We start from the raw sequence: 27,371 nt of genomic DNA on the forward strand, positions 1-27,371 counted from the left end.
GGTACTGCACTGCATAAATTGCATCATATATGTTGTGACACAAAAACTTATAACATGGTGCATAGCTTTAGAGGTTATGTACCAGTTTGATTTGCTTTCCAATATGCGGTGACATCATGTTTCCCTTTTCTTTCTGCCTCTAATACTTGGAGATATATTGGCATGACATTGGATTGGTGTGTATAAACCCTTAAGTGAATTAAAGCCATAAGATTTATATTTAAATTGAAGCCTAGTACAAATACACGTATACATGTTATCAAGGATTGTTGTGCCGTCTGAGTCGGTATGGTATGTGGCGGTATGTACCGGTTTGATCTGTCACTGAGACGCGGGTCGCTTGAGTCCCCGTCGGCATGCCCCGACGTATTGTTGTGTTGGTACACCTATATAGACCTGTACATACTGTATTGACAAATTTCTGAGATGGGTCTGGTATCTGAAATGACAAACCCTGCATGCTAGTGTATAAAATAGTTGAATATGCTTGTTAAGATGGTTGTCTGCTTGTGCTGACATGTTTAATTCTATGTTGGATCTTTGGCTAACATCTTTTGTATGTTCCCCCTTCAATGTGCTTTTGAAGATCAAAGTACCCCATCCAAACTATCCATCAACCAGGGTTTCTATTCAAGTTCCCAACCTTGGTATTCATTTTTCTCCAGAAAGATATTGCAGAATAACGGAACTCTTAGACATATTCTATGGCTTGAGTAAAAGCAACGAGCAGAACCTTAGTGGACAGCTGCAAACTGGTCATTCACCTTGGCATCCTGTTGATCTAGCAACTGATGCTAGAACTCTAGTTTGGCGGGTATAATCCTTGAATGGTTGATATATATATCACATTACACATATCTTAGGTTTCTATGCAACTAATTCTTTTATCTTTCTGTTCTCTGTTTTTAAGGGGCTTGGAAATTCTTTGGCTGAGTGGCATCCTTGTTATATTGTTTTATCTGGTTTGTATCTTTATGTTTTAGAATCTGAAGTTTCTCACAACTATCAAAAATGTTTCCGGTAGGTTCAAGATTCTTGTTTTTCACTTTCATTAAGATTAGATGTAGATTCATTGCAATTATTTTTCGTGTATAATCTGTTATGTTGGTGAACTTTGCAGCATGGCTGGCCGACAGGTACTTGAAGTTCCACCAGCAAGTGTTGGGGGGTCAGCTTATGCTGTTGCTGTTAGCTTCAGGGGAGTTGATATTCAAAAGGTAACAGTTCAATGAAAAGAAATGAACTCTATATGTGCAGTCTATGACTTCTTTTGTCAAGAGGTTAATAGTAATTTATCTACACTAAAAGAAATTTTAATACCAGCAAAATCTTTTGCTATCTTCTTGTATCTAGTACAAACTACAAAGTACTTGGTCTTAATCAAGGATTGCAGTTCTGGTCCGATCTGAGTTTTGATGGTTATTGATCAATATGGTTCATTGATGTGGATGGGAAGTTTGGTGTGCCAACACTGGTGGCTTTTGGTAGGGAAAGTAAGACCAGTATTGTCCTTGCACCTTGTTGAGGTCTTGGTAGTGGAAAACTCAAAAGCCTTGAAGCTTCAGATAATAAAACTGACTTTAATTAAACCATTGTGCAAGTTGAAAGGCAAACATCAAACTTTCGGATGCCAAAATAAATAGGATTTTGGTGCTTAAATATTGGTGGAATCCATTCCGTGTAAGTGGGTCTGGGCCAACCAATATGTACAACTCAGTGACAGTTATACTTTTTGCAGCATGGAAAAAGTTTTGTGCTAGTTGCAAATGTTGGTTATTCCAAGTCTATCTTGCATGTGATGATTACTTGGGCTTTGATTGGAAATCACCTATTGCTGTCAAGTTAATTATGCCGGGAACTTTAACGAGGAACATATTTGACAAGCTAGCAAGTTTGATGAGATACGTATCTTGTCATTACTTCTTCAACGATGCTGGTGCAAAATATAATTGGATTTTAATCAAGGGAAAAGTCACACGTTATCTGGAGATTCTGGACCATGCTTCGTCTTACCGGTTTGTATCGGTTTATTGATTAGCTGTTGGTATAGTACATACTGAGCTGTATCGACATATGATACATAGGAGTATACCATTATACCACTCGTACCAATCCCTTGTTGGACCAGTATGTAGCACCCATACCGAGCGGCTTGCCATGGTATGGCGAACCTTGATCAGGACAACAATTAAGTGCGTATCAGAGCTATCAATTAACTAGAAAGTCAAATATTCATTCCTGTTCTTTCAATGCCCAGTTTTTCTTTTTCTGCATCATCAATTTATTATTTCCATAATTGCATCTCATAGTTTGGTCATTTCATAGTGCATGTCCAACATTTCATTGTGCAGGCACTGGAATCAACTAATACTCTGATTATTGAATTTCATGATGAAGAATCAAAGGCTACCTGGCTGAAAGAACTTGTTCAAGCAACCTATCGTGCTTCTGTATCACTTTTAACTTATAATTCTTTTTTTGTGTTCTACCTTCAAGTTATACGTGAAATTTTGATTTTTTTTTTGTTTTCGACAATAATTATGTCATGTTTTTGTAGGCTCATCCTGCAATGGACATATTTGGAGAATCAGTCAATAATAGTACATCACAATCTAGTGAAGATCTTTTTAGTATTCCAGGGTCATCAGATCTTATTATCAATGGCACATTGATTGAAACTAAGTTGTCTATATATGGAAAAGTAAGATGTGCTTTTAGTGTCCTTTTAATGATTTTCAATGTGCTGTTACTATTTCTTACTGTATTTGGTGATAGCCTACTTTTTGTTATTAAGCTCTCACTTGTTATGTTTTTCTTGCAGTTGGATAGAAATTCTAATACTGCAGAGGGTCCAATCATAGAATTGATTGCTAGTGGAGGAAAGGTCAGCATTTTTGTTGAGAATAGTTTTAGGTTTTCTCCCCTTTTCCTTCCATTTGGACTTGGATAGTTCTGCATTGGCTGAAATGCACTTACAATGGTACATATTTGCTATATTATAGGCTTAGTCTATTGTTATGATCTACACATGGCTTTGCATCTGATAGAAGACCATCCACCAATCCCTGCAACATTGTCACATCGAAGGAAATCCATGACAGTTACAAGGCTAATCTTCAGTGTGGAGGATTTACTTAGTAGTATTTACTTTGTAGTAATCCTATTTTTTGAGGGTTAGTCACATAAAGAATTGAAGATCAAGATCTTGGTAAAGCAAGGCTTTTGTGAGTTGTGGAGAATAGTAGCAACTTGTGTTACAAGGCTAACCTTTAGTGTGGAGGATTTACTTTGTAGTAATCCTGTGTTTTGAGGGTTAGTCACATGAAGAATTGAAGATCAATATCTTGGTAAAGCAAGGCTTTTGTGAGTTGTGGAGAATAGTAGCAACTTGTGTTGGGAAATCTTGGGGGCAACATCACATGCGTAGCGGAATAACATTAAAAACAAAATCTTCAATTTTTCAAAGATGTGTTCGTCGTCGTGCTAAGATTGGTGTGCTAAATCTGCTAAACTTAAAACTGCGTATATGAAAGATTGTGTTACCTAGGGAGATCGTATATCCTTGAATCCCTACAGATCTCTATGAGAGGGTGAAGGAGGTCAGGAGCAGGGTTTGCCGTACCGAGCCGTACCGCCCGGTACGGGCGGTACGTACCGGTCCGAGTGCACTGTAGCACTATAGCAGTGCATCGTAGCACTATAGCAGTGCTACAGTACTCGGTACACCTGGGTGTACCGCTCGTTATACCTTACCGTATCGGTACCGAGCCCAGGTCGAAATACCGGTACGGTACGGTATTGCGAACCTTGGTCAGGAGTTCTCCTCTCTAGTGGTGATCCACATAGCAGGGCTGCGACGATGCTCTTTGAATCTCCAGGCTTGCTATCTGAGGAGGAGAATAGGAGAGGCAACCCAAAAAGCTCTAGCTTATGAACCATTGGTTCCCTCCTATTTATAGAGGTTCCCTATCAACATAACTATAATGGATCCTGCTCTATTGAGTATTAGATCTCCATCCAACTACCCAAGCCTCTTATATTAGTGGATCTCTATCTAATAATCTCTCATTGGCTCTTATTGGATTTCATCCATAAGATCCAATAATTCAGGGGCTTATTGGATATCCAATAAGATAGGAGCTCCGACGGATAACTCATATCCGAACCTCTACTCATCGCAACGCTTATCATATGTGTGTGACCCTCTATGCCCAATATCGAGCTGGTCGTGACTCATACATATCAGAAATAGCTGACATTGGACGTACTAGACCATTACGTTGCAGCCCCTAGACGATACAAGTGAATCAAATCCATTGGATCTGTCTGTCCTTAGTTACCATATGCCTATAGTCCCTCATCCATCTAATATCCCAAAGACTATATGCCAGGTATGGTACTATCAGACGTATACGGTTTTTGCTCGAGTCTCGCTCTAATCGGATTCTCCCGGAGAACTCTTTCTCTTTCAATCCAAATGACCCTAGTCAGGAATTTTGTTTGAGCAAGAACACATGAGACATTCCTCTCATGACACCGAGAGTAGATGATCCTCTATCGACACTCAATAGTCCTCGTAAGGTTGGCTACCACTCCTGATGACCGATTGTGCTAGATTTGGAACCTCCAGACCTATAAGTCCGGTATCAAAGAGTGGAGTACTCATTCAGGATATCCTTGGTGTCTCAAGTCTAAGGACCAGATACACCACTAGGACTACGGAATCGCTATTTGACAATAAGACATCATCAACTATCCTGCATTCTCCAATAAGCACCTGTACTGTATCCTTAGTGTCTCCACACGAGCAACGATGAGACCAACTGCATTCATCATATGGATGGGTATACAACACACCAATCTATCCGGTTATCTCGATGTCCCTCTCGAGTAACGTATGACCGAGATTATTTAGGATCTGTGTTTGAAGTTGAATCAGTCTCATTATCGTGATCTCATCACGATCCGATTCCTATTGCACAGATCCATGGACATCACAATATATTTATGTATATATGCAACAATCAATATAAAGTGATAAAATAACAAAATATAATAAGCAAAAAGACTGCGTGTCATGTCACACATGCCATCACTCATATAATTGGCTTGCAGGGCACCTATCAACTTGTTCCTTTAACTATTGAGATGATAGTGTGGATGTATTACTTATGGCATATCCGATCACCCAAGGGTGAGGAGTTGATGATTGTTGATTAAAGCAACAACTTTTGAATCAATTCTCTTCATCCAGTTAAGAATTGAGGGTTTTAACATGTTATGAAAATTGGTTAAGTAAAACAAGGCTAACAATTCTTAGTAATTATTGAAAATTTTGTTTTCTTCTAGTTTATAGTCATGATTTAATGTGCATAAAGTTTTAGTCCTTAACATCAAAGCTTTTGAGCATTTTTACATATTGGAATGTTTGTCTACAGAGTATCATAGAAAGATACCATAAAAATATAAATTTTCCACACCGTTATGTGCAAGTTCTGTAACAGCTGGATGCATATGCGTTTGGAGTCCTTAAATGTTGATAGTTGATACAATACCCCATATTTGTAGGTAGATGCCATTATGGTTGCTATACTGCATCCTAGGATGGAGTGTGACCAATTTTATACAGAACAGTGTCAGCTGTTATTTGAAACCTTGCTGTGAGATATTATTCAAAAAACCTTGATATCCTGTCTTTCTTGAGCAACTAGATGAAGTGGGACTGAAATAATTAGGTCCATAATTGTTTGCATATATTATATCATTTGGTAATCAATGTCTTGGTGGGCAAATATTATTCAGTACTTCTGACTAAATTTCTTTTTGCTCAATATATCCATTTTCTGTGTTTACTTTGTAAGCCACAGTTGATATTGGAAAGTTCTGCCTTTAAGTTTCAAGTTTGTTTTTGAAATAGGTGAACTTTACTCGATCTGCAAGTGACCTGATCGTGAAAATGAAGCTGCATTCTTTGAAGATTAAAGATGAACTTCAAGGTTGTCTGTCGAATTTTCCAGAATATCTAGTGTGTTCTGTGATGAGCGATAAATTAAAAGCTCGGAAATCTGATACATTAGATGTCAGTGAAACAATTTTTGAACCTTTTTCCCTGGAAGAAGATGATTGCTTTACAGATGCATTGCCTGATTTCCTTTCTACTCCTGATCAGAGCTCTTGTTCAAACTACATTGACCTGGCAAGCAATTTAGGGCCTGGTGCTGATCATTTTGAGAATCATGCTGGAGTCAACCATAATGATCCTTCAGATCATGATAAAGACCACATGAATGGGAAGGCTGGTGAGATATTTTATGAAGCACAAGACAGTAATATATCTGATTTTGTGGCCATTACATTTTTGACTAGGTATCCCGATTCACGTCTGTATGTTGGTATTGACACTCAGGTAGATAATTGTATTCTCTTGAATTATCTTATATGAGCCAATTTCGATCAGATCCACTGTGTAACATAATCTGGTGATAATTTTATTTCATGTCTTACAGATGATTATCCGAATGTCTGCTTTAGAATTTTTCTGCAACAGGCCGACACTTGTTGCTTTGATCGAATTTGGCTTTGACCTGAGCATGGTTAATTATAGAGAAAGCTCCGAAAATTGTACTGATGTTGCAACACCCAACACAAAATGCACTGAGAAGAAGGAAGAAAACTGTCGGACTCTAGTTAAAGGATTGCTTGGTCATGGAAAGAGTCGGGTAGTTTTCAATCTGATTATGGATGTTGACAGTTTCTGTGTGTTTCTTAACAAGGAGGATGGTTCTCAACTTGCAATGTTCATACAAGAAAGTTTTCTGCTGGATCTGAAGGTAACAACAATATATTGCTGGCGCAATGAACTGTGTACAGTATGTGAATGCCATTTTTTGTTATAGTTAATTTGGCTACATGGATTGATATCATAATAAGAACAATCTCATTTTTCTGATTCCTTGTTATCTTTTTATGCAGTTTAGAACTCGTCGTGACATGTTGTACAACTTTTTGCCCTCATGTAATTCAGGTACATCCAGGTTCTATCTCCATTGATGGTACACTTGGAAATACGAGGCTTCGCGATATGTCACTTGGCCCAGATAGTCAATGGAGCTGGCTTTGTGATATTCGTCACCAAGGGATTGAGTCTCTTATCAAGGTATTTTATTTTTCATTTTCACCATTGTATTTCTGTTGGTTACGTTGATCTGGATCTTGCTGTTAGGAAACTAACAGTTTAATGCTTCTGTAGATTCTCAAAGAACAATAAAGGTTCTGAGGAGCAAATTTGTGTTTGGCATTACCCTATGAGATTTGTGACTGATTTAGTTTGCATGACCTTTTCATAGCAAATACAAGTAGTTGACAGTTTTGTTCAAAGGAGATTTTGTTTATTGGCCATTATATCTATCCAGCAAGCTATTGCTTATAAAATGGAAGTGGGACAATCAGAATATGGTGGATCATCTGGAGTCACACATCACTGAATGTCTCTTGGATAAAAAATCTTTATATAGCAATCATAAGATTGCATATGCGTTGAGTTTGCATGGTTGAGACTTACTAAATGACATGCAATAGTTGCTATATAAGAAGTGATAATGTTGATGGAACATGTTATAATCCATTGTCAGACAGATATGGTACTTAAGCACAACACTGTGTTCCATTGTAGAGCACTGGGAAAATAATATAAGAGATATATCATGTGTTGGTATTATGTTGGTTTTGTTGATGTTTGTGGTTGGACTGGTAAATGCTAGTTGATAGTGTTTGATATTTGAATCCTTGACGGCTATTATTGCCCTCTTTCTTGGTCAATCTGCAGAATATTTGGTTATGCTATTGTTGATTAGAAATGTATTTTGTTGTGTGTAATTCAGTGGCTAACAAATTGTTCTCTATCTTCTCTTTTGTCCAGTTCACATTCCACTCTTACAGTACTGAAGATGACGATTACCAAGGGCATGATTACAGCTTGAGTGGACGTCTTTCAGCAGTACGCATTGTTTTTCTGTACCGTTTTGTTCAGGAGGTATGTGATTGCTTAAGTGACCAGCATTACTTGCTTTTACTCTGTGAATCCTCAAATTCTTGGAAGCCTCATGCCCAATCTTGCATGCTTCACTGTCATGGTCAATCGTGTGCATGAAGCAATTGTGAGGCTTACACTTAGATGGCTTCATAGCATACTTCATTTCAGGGCTTTATTGAGTTTAATTCTCTTTTGTGATTGGCTAATCTCCTTTCAGAGTCTGTGCTGATATTCAATGTCCACCCAAAAACATGCAGATAACTTCATATTTTATGGAGCTTGCTTCTCCGCACACTGAAGAAGCAATTAAGCTTGTGGACAAGGTTGGGGGTTTTGAATGGCTTATTCAGAAATATGAGATCGATGGTGCAACTGCTGTTAAACTGGACCTATCCTTGGACACTCCAATAATTATTGTGCCCATGAATTCCATGAGTAATGAGTTCGTATCTGTGATCCTATTACCAAAAACACTGTTGGATTCTGCTTAACATACCTTGCTAGCTAAATTTTCCCTTGGCATGCATCTTTGTATCATGCAATGATATGCTAGTGCATGCTGATGCATGTCACTCTGTCATGTAATGCTGTCGCATCATATTCACTGACATGCAACAAAAGACCTGCTACATGCTTTCTCTGGAGGGTATGCACCATTTGGAGAGCTGGCTAGTATGGGCTTGGCACGTGACAATTTAACCTTTGCTCATCCAACATTGTGTTTCATTAGTGTGCTCTTTTTTAAATAATTGATGGCTGTATACAAAAGGAGTGAGCTTTTGTATTACTTAAATCATAAGACTTATCAGTGAATCCCGCCTTTTCTTTTTATACTTTTGTAAAAGTTAGGTCCCTTTTGTTTTTTATTATAGAAGAATGTTATTACGTTGCTTGAATCAATGAAAACTTTTTGGTGGATTCCCATTTTCTTTTAATTTTTTCACGAAAGTCCTCAAAACTTTGAACTTTTCTTATGGATTCTTAGTTATTTTTGGGACCCTAATACACAAATAATTACAAATTTGGTCATGAAATGACCAGGTGGAAAAATATTGTTCTCTCTTTTTGTTTTCTGGGTTTGTTGTTGTGGCTATAGGCCCTTCAAAGTCCAAATAAATAATTGCATTTTTTTATGTACAACATCATGGTGCTTTTTTTGTTCTTTCTATAAGAAATATTATGTTTCTTGGTATCTATAACGTTAGACTTCTTTAGTATAAATTTTATATCTATTCGTAGTAAAGAACTATAGATGACCTATGAACGTGAGAAGACTAGTTCTGTGATACTCTGGTTTCTGCATTGGACTATGAACTGTTATGGAAGTTCAATGTGGTGGATGAATATTGCTTTTCATCCACCCAAAATTATTTAGAATATCTAGTTATTTTGTGAGCTGTTTATATTGCAGTGCTTACTATTCACTGCTTTCTAATTAGTGGAAGTCTACATACAACTCTATTTGGTGCAGTTATATGCAACTAGATCTTGGACAACTCCAAGTGAAGAACAGTTTTAGTTGGCATGGTTGCAAGGAAAACAATCCCTCAGCTATACATCTTGATATTCTTCATGCTGAGGTATTTCTGTAATGTGGAACAACTTTCACATTCTATGGTGTCTTAAAGTGAGCAGCACCAGACTGTATAATATTTAAACTTGCAGATTCATGGAATTAACATGGCAGTTGGAGTTGGTGGAGTTTTAGGGAAACCTTTGATACGAGAAGGTCATGGTATTCATATTGAGGTGCGACGAAGCTTGAGAGATGTCTTCCGTAAAGTTCCAAACATTTCTCTGAAAGTACAGGTGATTATTCTATTTATTATAATCTTGTCTATTTATATATAATCTCTCTATTCATAAAATGATGTCTCATTTGTTCAGTTGGTAATTCTTTGTTTCATAATTTGGTTGGACTGTTAGTATATTTCATGAAATGAACGTTTTGGATAAACAATCTTCATGTTCATAGTTGTTTATTTGCTATTTGTAATTTTGCATACTGTTTAAGTTGCAGAAAGTGAGATAATTTGTTTCTCCTCGAGTACAATTGAGTGTTCGTTTGGAGATGTTTTGTATGTTAGGCTGAAATCTATTTCATAATTGTTTTGACTGGTTATTGTACACAGATTCTATGCTACAGCAAATCCTTGTTGGACTGTTTCAGTTTTAAATGTGTTTAGTAGTGGATTGTGGGCAACTGGACACTGCTATGTTTTGCTAGTTCTAAGTCAAACCATGCAGTTGGAGGAACCACTCACTATATTTGTCAGTTTTTGTTTGTTATCTTTGTCTGTGTTAATTAAGTTGTAAATACAGATTGTTATCATCCTTTGTGTGACTTTAATTTATGAGTTGTCTGTGTCCTGCATTATTTTATCTATCTTGGTGGAATCATTTTCTTAATTGTTGTGCTGGTACATAGAGTATGTTATACTTATACTGAACATGTTGAAGTGACAGACAAGGTAATCCACATTTTCAATTTAACATGATATAACATCTTTCACAGGTTTAAGCACATCAAACTAAAGTGTCAAATAGCTGAAAGATGATTAAATCTATAAATTAGTGAGAAAGTGAGAAAGATAGGAGATTATGAGTTGGAAGATGAAGATTAGAAGCTGAAAGAAATATCCATCATGTCACAAGGTCACTGGGCCTTAAATAATACTTTTCTTCCATCCAAAACTTAAGGTCATGCATATTCCCATCTAAGACAAACAACGCACTGCTTTTAAAACTATGTAAGACATGGACTTCATCTCCTCATTACCGAACTTTTCTAAAATCTCTAAAAATGAGATTTCTACCTTATGTTATCATCTTTTCCAAGTAAACAAAGGTAAAAACAAATTAATCATGAGATCAAACTTATCCTACACAAGTACAACTTTTAAAAATTAATGCAAAAATATCACACTAAAACTAAATACGTAACAATAATTAATTGTTTCTACACTCAACGAAGCTAAAAAATCCTTTGACTTCTTTAATTGAATGAATTAATTTGTTTTCCATGTCATGGAGCTCATCCTTGATATATCATGGTGGAGTCTTACTGGTTTTGAACAGCAAAATTTTCTTGGACTAACTCACTGTTGAATCATATGAAACCATTGTATTTTTGTAACTTGAGAATAGGAAATCCACAAGCAAAATTAAAAGGTAAATGACCAAGAATGGAATTCAAGCTGGAAAGAAATAGATACAAGATAGTGTTCTCTTTCTTGAAATTCTCCGCATTCTTGCTCTAGTATCAAAAATGATGTAAGAACTAACAGATAAGAACTGAAACAACAAATGACTTTTAAGTCTATGAAATAAGAGTGGCAAAGTGAGGGCTATGAGATTATGGATTGAAAAATATAAGAATATGGAAGAAATACTCATCCTAGAGAGGAAGCAGATAAGAATGCCACAAGGCCTATAGAAACACTGTTTCCTTCATCCAAAAAATTATCGTCATAAATATTTCAGCCACCTAAGGACTTTATTTTTATTTTAGTACAACAGTTCTGCTATTTTCGAGATTGGTTAAGATAGAAATTTTATCTTTTTCCTCTTTTCTAAATAAACAAAATAATAAGGTAAGACACCAAACCCAAAATCTAAAATTACATACTGAAAACTTAAAAGTTCTCTGAATGATATCGAAAGTTAAAAACTCAAAAGTTCTCTGAAAGGTAACAAATATCTAATCCAGATTCAATCAAACTAAAATAACTTCTGATTGAGATACATCATAACACTTAGTGGACCTTTTTAGTTTTGAATACTGGTTAGAGAATGCTCATTCTTTTTTATTATGGTTTTAGGACCAAGTTTAGGACATTCTTTATTGAACATTGGTTCCTAACTCATGTAGATTGACATATATTGGTATTCCTTCAGGTTTATACCATATCAACATAGTTTAAGCACTCATGGGTTAAAATTGCGTGGAAGTTTTTTGATGTTGTCTCAGACTTTAATTTCTAAACTGAATCTTTTGATCTTTGTTGTTTTGTTGCACTAGTCTGTGTTAATACCTTCTGGTGTGGTATGATCCAGTGCCATGCTAAACAACATTTGCCTTTGTGGGACTAAAACAACTGGAAAGTTGGCCTAGTATGTATTGGCACCTTTAACATAGTTATTACATGTCAGACTTGGTTGTCATCTCCAAGTTTAAAGCCTAGTGGTGGAAAATTGGTGTGATGGACAAAATTAAAACTCTTGATTCACACTTAATACTTTCTAATGGCAGCATGTTTTAATTGCTTAGGAATTTGGGCTGTATGCAGATGTTGGGTCAAGGAAAGTACTTATGTATCTTCACCCTTTCTTTTTCTTCAGAATCTTACTCTCTTGTACTCATTATTTATTGTCCTTTATGATTTTTGGTGATAGACTCTATCTTTTTCCTCAAAAAAAAAAAAATGGAAACCACATAGTTTAATATGTGATAATTCTTTTTCTTGTAAGTAGTGCAACTTCTGAAATTGCTTCCAAACATATTTGTGTTGAATAATTTTGATATAATTTTGACTTTTATTTTGCAGATTGGCTTACTGCATGGTATCATGTCTGATAAGGAATACGCTATCATAATAAACTGTATTTACATGAACATTTCAGAAGTGCCTAAACTTCCCCCAAGTTTTCGTGACAATTTAACTGGAATGAAGGAGTCTATTCGTATGATTGCTGATAAAGTCAATTTGAACAGTCAAATCTTACTCTCTCGTACTGTGATTATTCTAGCTGTTGAGGTTCATGATGCTTTGTTGGAGCTACGCAATGACCACGAAGAGGAATCTCCTTTAGCTCGGATAGCTGTAATCTTCTCTGAGCCCTCAAAAACTTCTATATTATTTTTTTTGTATTATGCTTGTGTTTTTTTTTTTTATAATGTTTGTACGTTTTAGAATAGTATTTTTTTTCTTATTGGCAAAAAATATTCTAGTTACTACAGAACTCTTTACACTTGTATGGTGACCAGTGACCTTCTGCACTTTTGTAGAGTTTGTTTCCTGAAATGCTTCTTATGTTGGCAGTTAGAAGGTCTTTGGGTTTCATATAGGTCAACATCCTTTTCTGAAGCGGACCTCTATGTGACAATTCCCAAATTATCTGTGCTGGATATACGTCCTGATACAAAACCTGAAATGCGACTGATGCTTGGCTCTCACACGAATATATATAAGCCCGGTTTGCTTAATCTTGGACCTGGTGGAACTGATTTGACAATCCCAAAAGATGGTGTGCCTGCCAAGAATCTGGAAAGTGCAACTGATACTGGTGCTTCATACTTGACAATGCTGATATTGGATTATCGATGGCGTGCATCTTTTCAATCCATTGCGATCAGAATTCAGCAACCACGTGTTCTTGTTGTTATAGATTTTCTTCTTGCAGTTGCTGAATTTTTTGTGCCTAGTTTGGGTTCCATTACAGGCAGGGAGGAGACTATGAATCCAAAGAACGACGCGCTGATCAATTCAGATGACATAATACTTTCAGGATCTCTTTACATGCAGAGAGATGAGGTTGTACACCTCTCGCCTAGAAGACAGTTAATAGTAGATGGTTGTGCTTCTAGTGAGTTCATTTATGATGGTGGTGGAGGTACACTATCTTTAAGTGAGGAATATGACATAAAAGGACAGTCATATACTGGACCTATTATAATAATTGGACGTGGAAAGAAATTGAGATTCAGGAATGTAAAGATTGAGGTATCTGTTTTCCTTTTATAATCTTGCAATATCACTGCAGTAGCTGGCTCCCATGGATAGCATGATTTCCCTCTTGCAATGCAATATACTTATAGTTTTGCTAGGTTAATTTGATGGGAATTCTGAGCTGTCACTTGATTCAGAGCATGGTTTGAAATACCATTGCTGGAAGCCTGGAACAATTTGGTTGCATCATATTCTCTTATAGTTTTTTAATATATGGCCTAGGAAGAGACTGCAATTTTTTGTCTCATATCTGCTGCATGTTGAATGATTCCTTTTTAGATTATCCAGCTTGCTCTATTATGTTATGGTTATTTGTCATGAAGTTAGTTACATATTACTGCTTCAATGTTTCAATATAAGAAGCTTGCATATTACTTGTTTGAAAAACCTTTTTTTTGTAAGATGTATCAGCCAAACAGATCTATTCTCTTGTTACTCATCAGCTTGCCTATTGTCTACTATCATATATGTTTACTTCCCTGTGTTGATCATTAGATCCCCTTAAATTTCAACTTAGTATGGAAATTCTGGATATGATTTGCTTGTTAAGTTGACCACATTTTTTGTCTCATTTTTGGATGGTGATGTAATGGCTAACATGAGGGCTTTTTGGGATCATCCTTCTTCAAAAGAGTATTTGAACTTCAGGAAGTGGGTTCTATCCTCTAGCTTTTAATTCTCTCTCAAGTTGCGATATGGACCGAGCATGGGCAGAAATTGACCATGATATTAGTTGCTACATTATGTTCATCCCCTCATCAGGCCTATGGTTATTAAGAGACCAAAGCAAGGAACACAATCTCGAGGGCTGGACCCATACTGGTGCAGGCCTAGATCCGTACACGTCACGGCCATACCAGTGTACTATGTGTAGGTGCATTGGTACGTACTGTGTATAAAAAAAGTATGAAAAGAAGTCTGAAAAATAAAAAAGGAAGTATCAGGCATACTGCTCGATTTACCCTGGTGTGCATGCTTGTAAGTTATCAGACCACACCAATCTGTACCAGATGGTATTGCAAATCATGGACCAAACCATATAGCTTGTCTAGCTCTTTGAAAGCTGTATACTCATTTTAGAGATGATGGGACAGGTAGCATTATGGAAGCACATTTTGGGATGTCCAGCTAACATGCTACAGGATCAGTCAAGTAGTGGTTAACCTCTATCTATAGGGGCAGTTAATGTGAATCTTTTCTTTTGTAGCCTAAGTATTTGTTTGTCATATTCTTTAGGGTGACAAATGTTGTTATTGTAGATCCATGATGATGATGCAAAATCCTTTTTTTGCCTAAAGTAAAATCGTATCAGTACTAAATAGAGAATCTCTAAGGGCTCCCATACTATACAAAGCCTCCTATTCTAGTTATAGATGCAAGACTCAAGAGGGTAGTCAAAAGAACCTACAGTGTTTCTCTTGTAGGCTTTTATTAATGATGAACGCAAAGGGTCTCATTAAACTTATCGTACCAGATAAAGTTGAAGTAGTTTGTGTCTTTTTAGGCTTTCTTTTGTGATGAGTGCAGAGGGACTCATCTAAAATTTTGTCCCTACTAAAGATGAAATATAGTGTCTGTTGGCTCCTATGTTGTCAATTTTTAGTGGGGAGCTGCTGATGGTTTTCCCATTTAGAGAGATGTGATATCTCATCATTGGCCAATCTACTTGCAGGAGCTATTCTATCACATTTTCCATGTTATGACTTTGGCAAAGTATGAACAGTGTAGAATTGTCTCAGATTCATTGTTAAGTGGCATATGCAGAACCTTTTGAATATCTGCTTCTACTAGTTAGCTAACCAGAAAGGATGGATGATTCATTGTGTAAGTACATATACTGGATGTAAAATTATCTTTTCAATTTAGGGTTCCCTCCTGTGGGACATTCTAGATTTATATCCATCAATAGTTCTCAATGTTGGAGCTAAAATGAGTTCTAGAACTTTATTGGAGTTGCTGGATATTTTTCAGTCTGTATTATGTTGACCATTTTGTATGACATATCATATTTTTCCTTGTTTGCTGTTTTTTAATTAATGCTGATGCCTTATCATTTGCCTCCTGTGTTTTTTCTAATAGAACTTGTCTTTTTACGGTTAAATTTGGTTATCAACTTATATCTTGGTTATAGACTCTGTCCTGCTGTGGTTGTTGTTATTATCACGACATGTGGCAAACTTTTTTCCCTGTAGGTGACTTGTTTTTATTTTGTGTATTCATCAGAATGGTGCATTGTTGAGAAAGTGTACGTACCTGAATAATGGTAGCAGCTATTCAGTGTCTGCAGATGATGGGGTTGAGATTTCTTTATTGGATAGTTTGACATCTGATATAGCCAAGCTGGGTTCTGCTGAAACTCAAGGCCAACAGACAAATGATCCAATTGCTGATATAAGTGCTACTTCAAGTCAAATACTTAGTTTTACGTTTGAAGCTCAGGTACACAGTATTTGTGCATGCTTGTATTAGTTTCTCAAGCCATATCATTGACTTTTGTAATTTGCCTTCTCTAGCTTTTTCATGACTACTTGCTAGCAAAACGTGTAAATGAGATTACGAGGTTTAACAGCACAAGGGGATTTGACTGACCATTATACATGCAAATGCGATTGATTGATGTGCTTCTGGAATAAAGAAACAAAAAAAAAGGAAAAGAAGAAAAAAAGAGCTCAATTTGACCCAACGGTACACATTAAGTGGTGTAGTTGGCATAGCACAACAGTTTAGAAAACCATATTGAGTGATGAACTCCTAGATTTTTTTTTTCCTGAGTCCTCTAATTGTGCCCCTAATTGATGTATTTAGCAAGGAACGATGTTTTTATCAAGAAACATTGTCTCGTGTCTTGTTGGTAGGCCTCATACCAATATGTACCAGTGTACCATAACTTAGTACACTGGTGCATAATGGTATACCATGTGTTGGTATATCAGAACATATTGGTGTACGTTGGCACATTGGTACATCGGTACCATGTGTTAGTACATACCAGTGTTTTGTAGAGGGTCAAAAAATGGTCCAAAATTGAGAAATATATTTTTGGTTTTTTCTCCTAATTTCTTAGTATGTAAGTTATTTAGATAAGAATAAAATGTATCTAAGCCATTAATTAATAGAAATTCTAGGTTAATACGATGAAAAAATAAATGAGAGTAAGTGAGCGAGCGGAGTGAGAATGAGAGTGAGCAAAATAGGGGAGAGGGAGGAGGATTTAAAGTGTCAAAACAGGTCCAATGATCAATTTAACTGTTGGGAGCTGGATTGATTTGAGAGGAGACTGGTATGATCAAAATCCGATCATTGCTATATTATACCATTACCAATCCGTATTGGTCAGTAACAGTCAAATTTGAATTGTCTCGAACGATACAAGAGGCATACCACGTGGTACATAACAGTGTACTTCTGAGCGGGCTGGTCCATGTACCGATTAGTTGATGGACTTGTACATACCATCTGATACAGTATGGGTTCTACATAAAACCATTTGTTGCTGCACACTCCTGTATTCATTTATGGCATTGCTGTTATTGTTTAGGAAGGAAATGAGTTGACTACTGCCTAACCTTTGCCTAAAGAAAACAAGACACAATGGCATCTGAGTTTCTTTCCTGCTCCATCCATTTTTCCTCAATTTCTCTATCTTTGTGGTGACCCTGATTCTCTATCATTGTCCCTGACGCTGTATAGCTTCAGCTTAGTCCTTTATTTTATATCTTTGATTCATGCTGGATGAGTTGATCAGGTCTATTGGCCACTTTTGTCTAATTTGAGCCGGTGAGACAAGCTGAGCTGTTGGACCCACAGGACCAAGTTGACTGGCATGACACATTACTTTGCCTTGTTGAAAAGGTGTTAGCAATTGCCCTTGCTATGAAATTTGCTAAATACATTGTTCAAGAAGTATTAAGAACTAATAAAATCTTTTATGAACTAACAAAAATCTTGGATATACAATGGCTAAGTAGCTGTTGGGCATAAATCATTAGGTCAAGGCGCTATAGCTATCATATAAATGTTAGAAAAGTAGACTAGACGGAAAAGATTGAGAGTTGCTACTTGATGGAGACATGCAAGGAGAGCAGTGTAAGAACTTCTTGAATGGAACATTAATATTCTAAGGAAGAAATTTGTTTGTTTTGGATCTTTCTGCTTGAAAGTTGATCCCATGTTAAACATGTAGGAGTAGAATCCTTGTTTTATCCCCCATTTGTGTATTTTCTCTATCTCTTCTCCTTCTCATCCATGTACTTCTAAAATCTTGGTGAAATAAAATGATTGGTTTTTATATCAAGAAAAGGGACTGGAAGTAGAGGTGGAAAAACAATATGCTTTGCTTTCCTTGCCTCAAAAAGCTGAGAGCAGTATACCTAAAGTGGATAAGTGCATTTACTTTGTCTTTTCTGTCCACTTTGTTCCTCTGAACTAAATGATAAATGACAGTTAGAAGAACCAAGTTGCCCTATGAGTTGCAGTTTTGTTTGATTAAGTTACAATATATCTGAAAAGTTAGCTTGTCTAAGGAGATGGTTTTGGGATTAAAATGATTAGTAGAAAATCTGAACTATGTATCTTTCATAATGTGATGGAGGAGAATTAACTTCTTATTATGTAATCTTGTTTTTCCCCTCTCATGCTTTGCTTTAGGATATCTATTGCCTAGACGAGTTCTTTGTAGTCATGTTTGATACTTGCTGTTTAATATCTACTGGTATTTGATGATTGACTTTACTAAGTGAGATTATTGAGCTGTATTCTTATAGATACATCATGAAACCTGACAGGAGGGAACACTGTCGCTATTGATGTTTGTGTTTCCTTGTCTATTGCAGATTATCTCTTCAGAATTTACCTTCTATGATAGTTCAAAACTGTATAATGATTCCTTGCATGTTGAGAAGTTACTCCGTGCAAAGATGGACTTAAGTTTCATGTAAGTGTTCACATTCACTAAATTGATTATAGGGTAATTTTCTCTTATCATTTTCCAGAAATAGCCGATCCTATTATATTCGTTTCACATTTTGTTCAAAATTTTTCTTGACAGGTATGCTTCAAAAGAAAATGACACATGGGTTCGATCCCTCGTGAAAGATCTCACTGTTGAAGCCGGTTCAGGTCTTGTTGTTCTAGCACCAGTTGATATTTCAGGAGGATATACCTCTGTCAAGGAGAAGACAAATATATCCATCACATCTACAGATATATGCATCCACTTGTCTCTTAGTGTTGCTTCTCTCTTACTTAAATTGCAAAACGAGGCTCTTGCTGCATTGCAATTTGGTAATGTTAATCCTTTGGCTTCTTGTACCAACTTCAAACAAATATGGGCATCACCAAAAGGTTATGATTGTTTTATTACTTGTTTTCATGTCTTTCAGTTTAGAAAATTCAGATTTACACTTAGGTGTTATTATATTTGTATAATCTTTGGTTGTCATGCTCTTATCCTTCATTAGTCAATTGTTGCAGGAGACCTTCCTGGATACAATCTCACATTTTGGAGGCCCCAAGCTCCTCCTAATTATTCTATTCTGGGTGATTGTGTAACATCAAGGTATGTAGACTTCAGTGAGATAAGAAAATTGCTAAGGGTTACCCTTCTATATTTTGGTGCTATTTAAGAATTTTTCTGAAGAGCAATTATCTCATGTTCACCATCACTTAAGTGTGCAAGTATTATGCTAGTCTAATACAACTCTGGAATCTCACTAACACAAACCTGCTGCCTAGCATTGGGAGTGTGGTAGCAAATTAAGTGAATTGGATCCGATTTGATACATATTCAGGTATCCAGTTAGAACTAATACAATCTGATATTTAAATAGTTACTCAATCTGTAGTATTATAGCATGTGGATTGAGGTTGATCTGTTTTGATGACAATCCAAATAGGTTTCTTGTATTATGTATATCGTATATATTGAAATCTAACTGTTGACATCACACATGGAACCCTAACATGAAGTCTTCCTATCTGGCTTCTATCACCTTCTACTTTAATTCGGTCTATGCTGAATCCAACTTGACTTGATCAATTCTAGTGACTAAATAAGCAACCCAATCCAATGATCTGATCCAATTATATTTTCTTTGGTTTGATCTATGGGTCGTCTTACCGGTCCATACCGGTATATCAACCAGCTGTTGGTACGGTATGTACCGAAATGTATTGACTATCGAGTATACCAACACATAGTACATGGGGGCATAATGATGTACTACTCATTCCAATCCCCTATTGGATCGATATGAACTGCCTGTACCGAGTGGTATGTCGTGTTACGATGAGCCTTTGTTTGATCTATGTCCAACAGTTTATAGACCTATGTACAAACACATATGGTTTTTAACTATACTATTATTATATTGGCATGATTAGCCTACTTGACACATCAATCCTTTGTTATTATATCGATATATCTAGAATGTAAATCCTAATTGTCAAAGGAATCATGAAATGGTTAGGATCTCAATGATGGCAAAAGATCCATGTAGTCAACCCCTAATAGTTGGGACTTACGGCTTTGTTGTTGTTATTATAGTTGAAGTGGTCAGGATAACTATTACCTTTTCTCATTTTGTCTTGAGATTTCCATTACATGTATTAGTATAGCATGACTTTTGACATATGCATGAACTTTGGATTTGTAATTATAAGGTATGTGATTTTATATTTTGGTCGAACTAGTACATATTAGTCGGTATATATTGATCTGACAAAGGATTGGTAGTAGATCATATAATCTGGTTGGTATTCTTTTTTTTTTTTCTCATTTGAATTGGGTGGTACATGAGGGTCTACCATCGAATATACAGGTATCCTATCAGCCAATAAAGTGTCAGAGTTAGTATCAGATCAATGTGTTGAAGGCTTGAAGCCTTGTTTTTCATTATTGAATATTAAAAAAACAAAAATGTTAGGGTTTCTGAAAGGTGTATGAAGTCTGGGACTAACACACTTGTCTAGTTGACCCCGATAGATGGGACGGTTTGGTGCCATTAGCATACGGATCCAGCCAATGACTGGTATTGATACTGGTCAAATTTGAAACCTTGGCTTGAATAACTTAAATGTCTTGATCAAATGCCAAAGTGTAACTCCTGAAGTAATAGGGTCACTGACATCTACAAACTATCATACATTTCGAGAGAATATATATGGCTGTTTCTAATGTCATTGATTTTCGATCCTTAACTCTATTGATCTGTCCAAGTTTCCAAGTAGAGTTATGTGCTTGCCATTTGTAACATTATGTCCACTCTTAGGTTGACAAGGTTACATATTCGGTCGATATTATTGTTTGTGTTAATTGCAATCTAGGAGCGATATAGAATTTTATAGATGAAAACTAGGATTGCCTGTTGATCAGAACGGAAACAAACTGTCTCCAGGAAGGTAATAAAATAAAATGCACTATGCTAGTCCATGCTAATGGTAGCAACATATGGTTAGGATAATTTTTGGTCTGTTTCTGCTTTCACAATAGCTTGCTGACCAACATTGTACAGAATAGCACAGACTACAGAGTAGCACCTTTACAATGGGTTTTAGCTAGCTATTGTGCCATTGATGGCTCATTTATGTTTGTTTTAAAGCCCAAAACAATTTAACAAAATTCCTTAAGATTCTGTAACACAATTGTTTTAGGTTAGACTGTAAGAAGATTTGCAATTTCGGTCCGTACCGGTGTACGTACCAAGCGTCGATACGATACGTACTGAGACATACTAATGGTATGCAGGGGCATACCGATTGTACACCCAAAATCATCAAAAATAGCTCCAAAAATACCTAGAAAATAGAAAAAAGTTAGATTAAGGTTTTTAAGTTAGAAATAAATATAAATTTAGTATAATTTTAGCAAAATTAATGTAAATTAGGAAAAAATAATGATACATCTTTTTCGGGCTTTGAGGAGTAGCTTTGTGATACGTTCCAGATCATCCTTTCGTTATATTAAATTATCTACAAAGAAATGATTTGAATTGTTAGATTAGTTTTTAAATAATTTAAATTTTAAGATTCAAATGAATTAAGTAATTAATCGATGGATATACTTGGTTCTACCACCAAAAAGAATGATGAGACTCCATGGGCGGTGATTCAGGGTCCTTGATCCTATGTATTTGTATATCAATATGATTTGTTTGCCGGACCTAATTCTGAAATTGATCACATAATATAATGTACTGATATAATGTATGCCATTGGTGCATCAATGTGGTGATGGTAGTAGTCTGATTGTCGTGAACCATGTGTTTGAGGCGGCTTCTAAGGCAAGGACGAATGTTGCATGTATTGGTGTGGAGCATAGAGAACTTTAGAACTTTTACTTTCATTACTAATTTATTTCTTCGTATTATAAGATCGATCATCGTACTGTTGCTCGCAGAAGTATGACCAACGATCACCGTGCTGCTGTTGGTCATAAGATTCTCCATAATGCGATGACTGTGAATACAATGAGCTTCGCTCTATAGCTACGTCATGTAGGCTTTGTCGCATCTACTCAAAATCGTCCATTGCCTTTCCCTTCCCCTTTTGTGCATAAACTTGACTAGTACCTTGTCGAGTTTCATATTCCAAATCTTGGGTGACGTGTAAAATATTGTTCCTTGGTTCATGCACCACCCTCAAATTATATATATATGACCATTGACTCCCCGGCGTTGCTGTCATTATTAGTCGAGGCACTCCTGTCCACATCATTGCTGTGGCTCTAGACCGAGTAGTTGTTGAATGCGATTGCAAAGGTGTCTCATCGCCTAACTTGATTCTTTCCAACGGTGCAATTGATGCTACTGCCTTCCTCTTTGTTTTTTCCTTTATATGCTGGGCGGATGACTATGACGGTTGGGTGTCTCTGATTCCTAGAGCAATTTAACTCGATGTTATCCGGCTCCTTCTATTACATTTTGACCAAGGGGGATCTTTCTGCTGGGGATATGTTTTCTTTTCTTCTATTGCCTTAGTGATAAAACGCAAAGGACATTGAGGATCTCTCGCCTTATCAAGTAGAGGATTCTTTTGGTTCGTTGCTGTTTAGACCCACTCTAACATCGACTGTGAATCTTTCTTTGTAGAATTGCTGGGCGATGAGATTAATCTTTGTTTCCTCTGGCTCCTTGTCCAGCTCGGCAAACTGCAACCTTAGTCGTATGTTATATTGGACATATGCTAGTTTCTCCAACCTTCTATACGATAGTCCATTGCGGACCTTTGTGTGAATCGATGCCAACGTTGATCAATTACGTTCGCAATCGGTAGATGTTGTTTGCGAAAGTACATAGATGACAACTTTTCTTAAATCTAGTGCATCTCCTCCAAGTTGTAGTCACCATGCGACTGCAAAAATATATAAATAAGATTTTATTAGCATAACAAATAATTAATATCAAATATAATTTATAATCAATATGTGAAATTTTTTTAAACTAGGATCCATATTGTAACTTCACGATACAATTACAACGATGGAGAATGAGCCAATTGTTTTTCGAAATAATCGACCCTCTATAATAGCATCGGTTGTATCGGTAGTGTTTGACTAGAGTCGATATCTAACATTTCTTGGTGCCAATAAATCTGATCGTGTTCCTAGATGTAATACGCTACAATCGAATGGTCGTCTTTAGATAATACTTTGCAAGACATAATTTTGTTAGTAATAATTTTTTAAATAATAAAAATTATGAATTAAATTACATTGAATATGGATTTATCTGCATTATAGATATCTTGGTCCATATGAACTTCAGTCCCGCGATTAATGATCTGTAAGTATTGGTCGACCTTAAAACCATCTTTGAATGACCTTCTTTCTTACTGTAATCAACACGTCTAAGATATATCAATTGTGGACGCTTATCCATATGAACCTTACGAAGGACAATAGAAATCTAGAACAAAGAATAGTCTAGAACAAAGAATCCTAATATCCTAAAATCTAGAACAAAGAATAGTCTTTTTCATTTTTTTTCCATCGCTCGATCTTGAATACTTGGAATCGGACCATTCATGTGAGGTCACCATTGCCTTGAGGCTCTGCCTCTTTTGTTGTGTATACCTTAAGGCAATAAAATTTGTCACAAATCGAGTGACTCTAGGTCTGAGTATCTCACCATTTATATACCTTTGCATTTAAGAGTGGACCCATTGATGATATATATAAACTTCGTGATCGACTATGCTCGAGCTACACACTTGCTGACTGATGATAGCTCACCATTATCCTTCAGCATTAGATCCATGCACTAAGCTGCACATGGAGTTTAAAACAATGTTTTTCTTTTTTCTATTAATTGTAAACCAGTCTTCTTCAAAATTGGCTTCATTGCCGATAACTATCTAGATAACATACTGTGTTCCGATCTCCTCTACTACGGTGTTCGTTAGGTTTTCAATATAGTTTGCATCTTGAATCTTGTCGGAAGCATTACCTGACTTATGAAAAACCATTCGTCTATTGCAATAAATAAGAAAATTGATGATACTCATTCTTGTAGATCCTGTCCAACTGTCACGCATTCACCTTATATTTGTCCCACTGCCTCTTGAATGATTTGATCCAATCCTTCAGGTCTGCCACTTTCTCATCTAAATATATGTCGTGGATTTCCTTCGGTGTTGGAGGTAGGATCCTCATGCTAGACTTTTGAATAGAGGAGATCATGCTCTCATAATATGGACATTGGGTTGTGTTTACTAGAATCCTGTAGAAGTTGAATCATTTTGCAAATGCCTTCCCAATATCTCACTTCTTTTATTCTGTATATACATCATTAATCTGTCTATTTCGCTGTTTGTGGAGGATAATCTTGCAGATCAATATCAATAATATATGGTGCGGACGTCATGCTAAGTCCTCTTATATAACCACAGATTCCATCCTGCCCCATGCTACCAATTCGGTATAACTGAGGGGTAGTTGGTTGTCTCATGTTGGCCGACCGGGTGATTCGTTTAGCCTTGTCGATGTAGTCACAATAAATGAATTGCCAATGATGACGGTTCCTATCTATCTTTCGGGCATGATCCCAACGTTATCATGTGTCTGTTCCTTTGGTGTCATTTCATACCAAAATTAAATCAAATATGCAAGTTGCGATTACCCTTAATTTAAAATAATAAGGTGTGATTATACGTAATGTCGTAATGAACCCTTACAAGGTGCATTAAATTCATAGAATTGACTCAATGTCATTAAATTTATCATTAAATATACTAATTATAGTAATAAAAAATTTAATTAAACTCTAATTAATTTTAGTTTACCACTATAAAAATATTAAACACCCTAAGAAGCATTAAATACGGAATTTTGATCCAATATAGGTCTAATTACGATAAAATCATCATTAGATATACTAATCACACCATTAACATAATTAATTACTCATTAATTATTTCTCTTTCATAACTATAAACATATTAAACACTCTAATAGACATTAAAGACATTTGATTGACCCAATATAGGTCAAATTTCTATCATCATAATTAAATATACTAATCACAGTATTAAATAGTTAATTAATCCCGAATTAGTCATCTTTCATCATTATAAACATGTCAAATACCCTAATAGATATTAAAGGCATTGAATTGAGCCACTATTGATTAAATTTCCATTGAATTATTGTTAAAATAACTAATCACAACATTAAAAAACTTAAATAACACCTAATTAAACTTATTATACCATCACAAACATATAAATCATCTTAATATGCATGAAATATAAAAATTTGAAGTGTTTAATTTTGAAAATTTTAATATTAAACATACTAATCACAACATTAAAGATTGTAATTACTCTTTAATTAATATTATTCTACCATAGAAAACATGTCAAATAATATATCAGACATTAAGTCATACAGGTCGGCACTAGTAGAGGGTTGTTCGCGTATCGTATCGTATCGAACCGGTACGTACTACCTCTATCGGGCGGTACAGGTCGGCACGACAAACCCTGATAAAAAGATCTAGTTCATTTATAAAATAGATTGCAATGAGTTTAAGTGTGGTTTTGCCAAACTTTTTGAGTGCTCTTATTCCTAGAAAGACCATTATAAAAAGCACAAATTTTAATTTCGAATGATACCGCTCGTATCGGGTGGTACATACTGGTTCGTCAGCAGAGCGGTACGCGGGCTGCCTGCTATCAGATGATACCATTGATCTAGCCCCGTATCGAACAATACATGGCTGTATCGGGCAGTACGATCGATTGTTCGATCGTCACTGCCCGAAACAGGTTGGTAACGGTCGATTTCGACCGTCATTGCCTGTTATCGAGCGATATCAGTCTGGCTACGACGAGGAAAGAAGAAGCATCGAGGGAGAAGAGAGAGAAGGCGCTCGAAGAAGAGGGAGAAGAAGTGGGAGAATCATGAGAACCTCGATGCTTCCTGATCTGACGCCACCCTCCCCCGACGATCCCGATCTAGGAGGTAACTGAGAGGCGGTGGCTCAACTTCTTCGTCGCATTCTTCGCCGAAGGCCGGAGATGTCTGCAGCCTTCGACGTCTTCACCGAACACGTAGATGAGGAGAAGATGGTGTTCTTCTCCTCTTCTGATGCGATGAGGAGAAGAGGAGGTGATGTTGCCGAAGGTAGCGTATGCCTCCTTTTTTAAAAAAATTAATACTATTTTTTATTTTGATTATATATATATATATATATATATATGTATATATATCGAGCAATACACTCTAGCATACCACTTGGTACACCTGTACCGTACCGAGCAGAGCAAAGCTTGATACGTTGGTACGATACAAAATTAAGAACCTTGCTAAAAAGTGAAATGAAACATTTTTCCTACTTGACTAGGCATTATTTATGAATTACCTTTTATTAAAAGGAAAGAACTAGTTATACTTGGCATATATATTGGATATCTGTCCTGCCAGCGAAAAAAAATTGCTGTTGTGAACTTGTGATAGTTTGCAGGTTTTATTTGGCCAAGCATCGTTTCATGGTGCAAAATTTTGCATCTTTATCTTATGTAGCAAGTAAAAATGTAAATTGAACTGTTTGCTCTTTCTTGAATTAAATTTTTGATGTTCTAATTCCTATGATAGTCGAGAAATGGTGCTCGTTTTTTATTCTGATTGAACTTCCAATCAATCATGCCCATACAGCATGTATCAGTAAGCAAATTTCTTGCCTCAAGGATCATAAAATGTTCTGTCAGTTGAGTTGTATGCAGTGTTCATAGGTTTTCACACGGTCTTTCCTCCACTTCTGTCTGCACATGATATATAACAACCAGAAATAGCAATCAGCAGTAAATTCAATATTATATCTTGCTGTGGGCTAGTATCTTATAATTCTTTTTTATAACCAGAGTTATTGGCCATAAATATAACAAAGTATGTTTCAGCCAAACCCGCTTACGGATACCAACGCAGAAAGGAAGAAACAAGAAAGGAAGGAAGTATTTTACTTGGTGTATGTATTGGATAACGAGTCCTAGCTTACAAAAAAATGTAGTTGTGAACTTGTGATACTTTGTCAGTTTCGTTTGGCTAAACATCGTTTCATGGTGCATAATTTTGCTCTTTGTCTTTGTCTTTATGTAGACAAGATGTGAATTGAGAT

General features: G+C 36.2%; 1 protein-coding gene across 5 annotated transcripts in view; it reads left to right on the forward strand.

The window, feature by feature from the left end:
* The window catches only part of LOC103997175 (uncharacterized), a 75,769-nt gene that overhangs the window by 22,547 nt on the left and 25,851 nt on the right, over positions 1–27,371 (forward strand). For all 5 annotated transcript variants that reach the window (XM_065082213.1, XM_009418336.3, XM_065082216.1 and 2 more), the window contains 19 exons: positions 587–814; positions 911–1,020; positions 1,121–1,217; positions 2,352–2,450; positions 2,558–2,701; positions 2,822–2,884; positions 5,918–6,406; positions 6,507–6,830; positions 7,025–7,156; positions 7,919–8,032; positions 8,290–8,474; positions 9,504–9,612; positions 9,698–9,841; positions 12,580–12,855; positions 13,075–13,755; positions 15,985–16,200; positions 18,594–18,694; positions 18,809–19,104; positions 19,234–19,318. In XM_065082213.1, coding sequence (XP_064938285.1) covers positions 587–814; positions 911–1,020; positions 1,121–1,217; positions 2,352–2,450; positions 2,558–2,701; positions 2,822–2,884; positions 5,918–6,406; positions 6,507–6,830; positions 7,025–7,156; positions 7,919–8,032; positions 8,290–8,474; positions 9,504–9,612; positions 9,698–9,841; positions 12,580–12,855; positions 13,075–13,755; positions 15,985–16,200; positions 18,594–18,694; positions 18,809–19,104; positions 19,234–19,318 — 3,893 coding nt within the window. The remainder of the gene's footprint in view (positions 1–586; positions 815–910; positions 1,021–1,120; positions 1,218–2,351; positions 2,451–2,557; positions 2,702–2,821; positions 2,885–5,917; positions 6,407–6,506; positions 6,831–7,024; positions 7,157–7,918; positions 8,033–8,289; positions 8,475–9,503; positions 9,613–9,697; positions 9,842–12,579; positions 12,856–13,074; positions 13,756–15,984; positions 16,201–18,593; positions 18,695–18,808; positions 19,105–19,233; positions 19,319–27,371) is intronic.

Source organism: Musa acuminata, chromosome BXJ1-9, assembly GCF_036884655.1.
Source record: "Musa acuminata AAA Group cultivar baxijiao chromosome BXJ1-9, Cavendish_Baxijiao_AAA, whole genome shotgun sequence".
Lineage (NCBI taxonomy): Eukaryota > Viridiplantae > Streptophyta > Magnoliopsida > Zingiberales > Musaceae > Musa > Musa acuminata.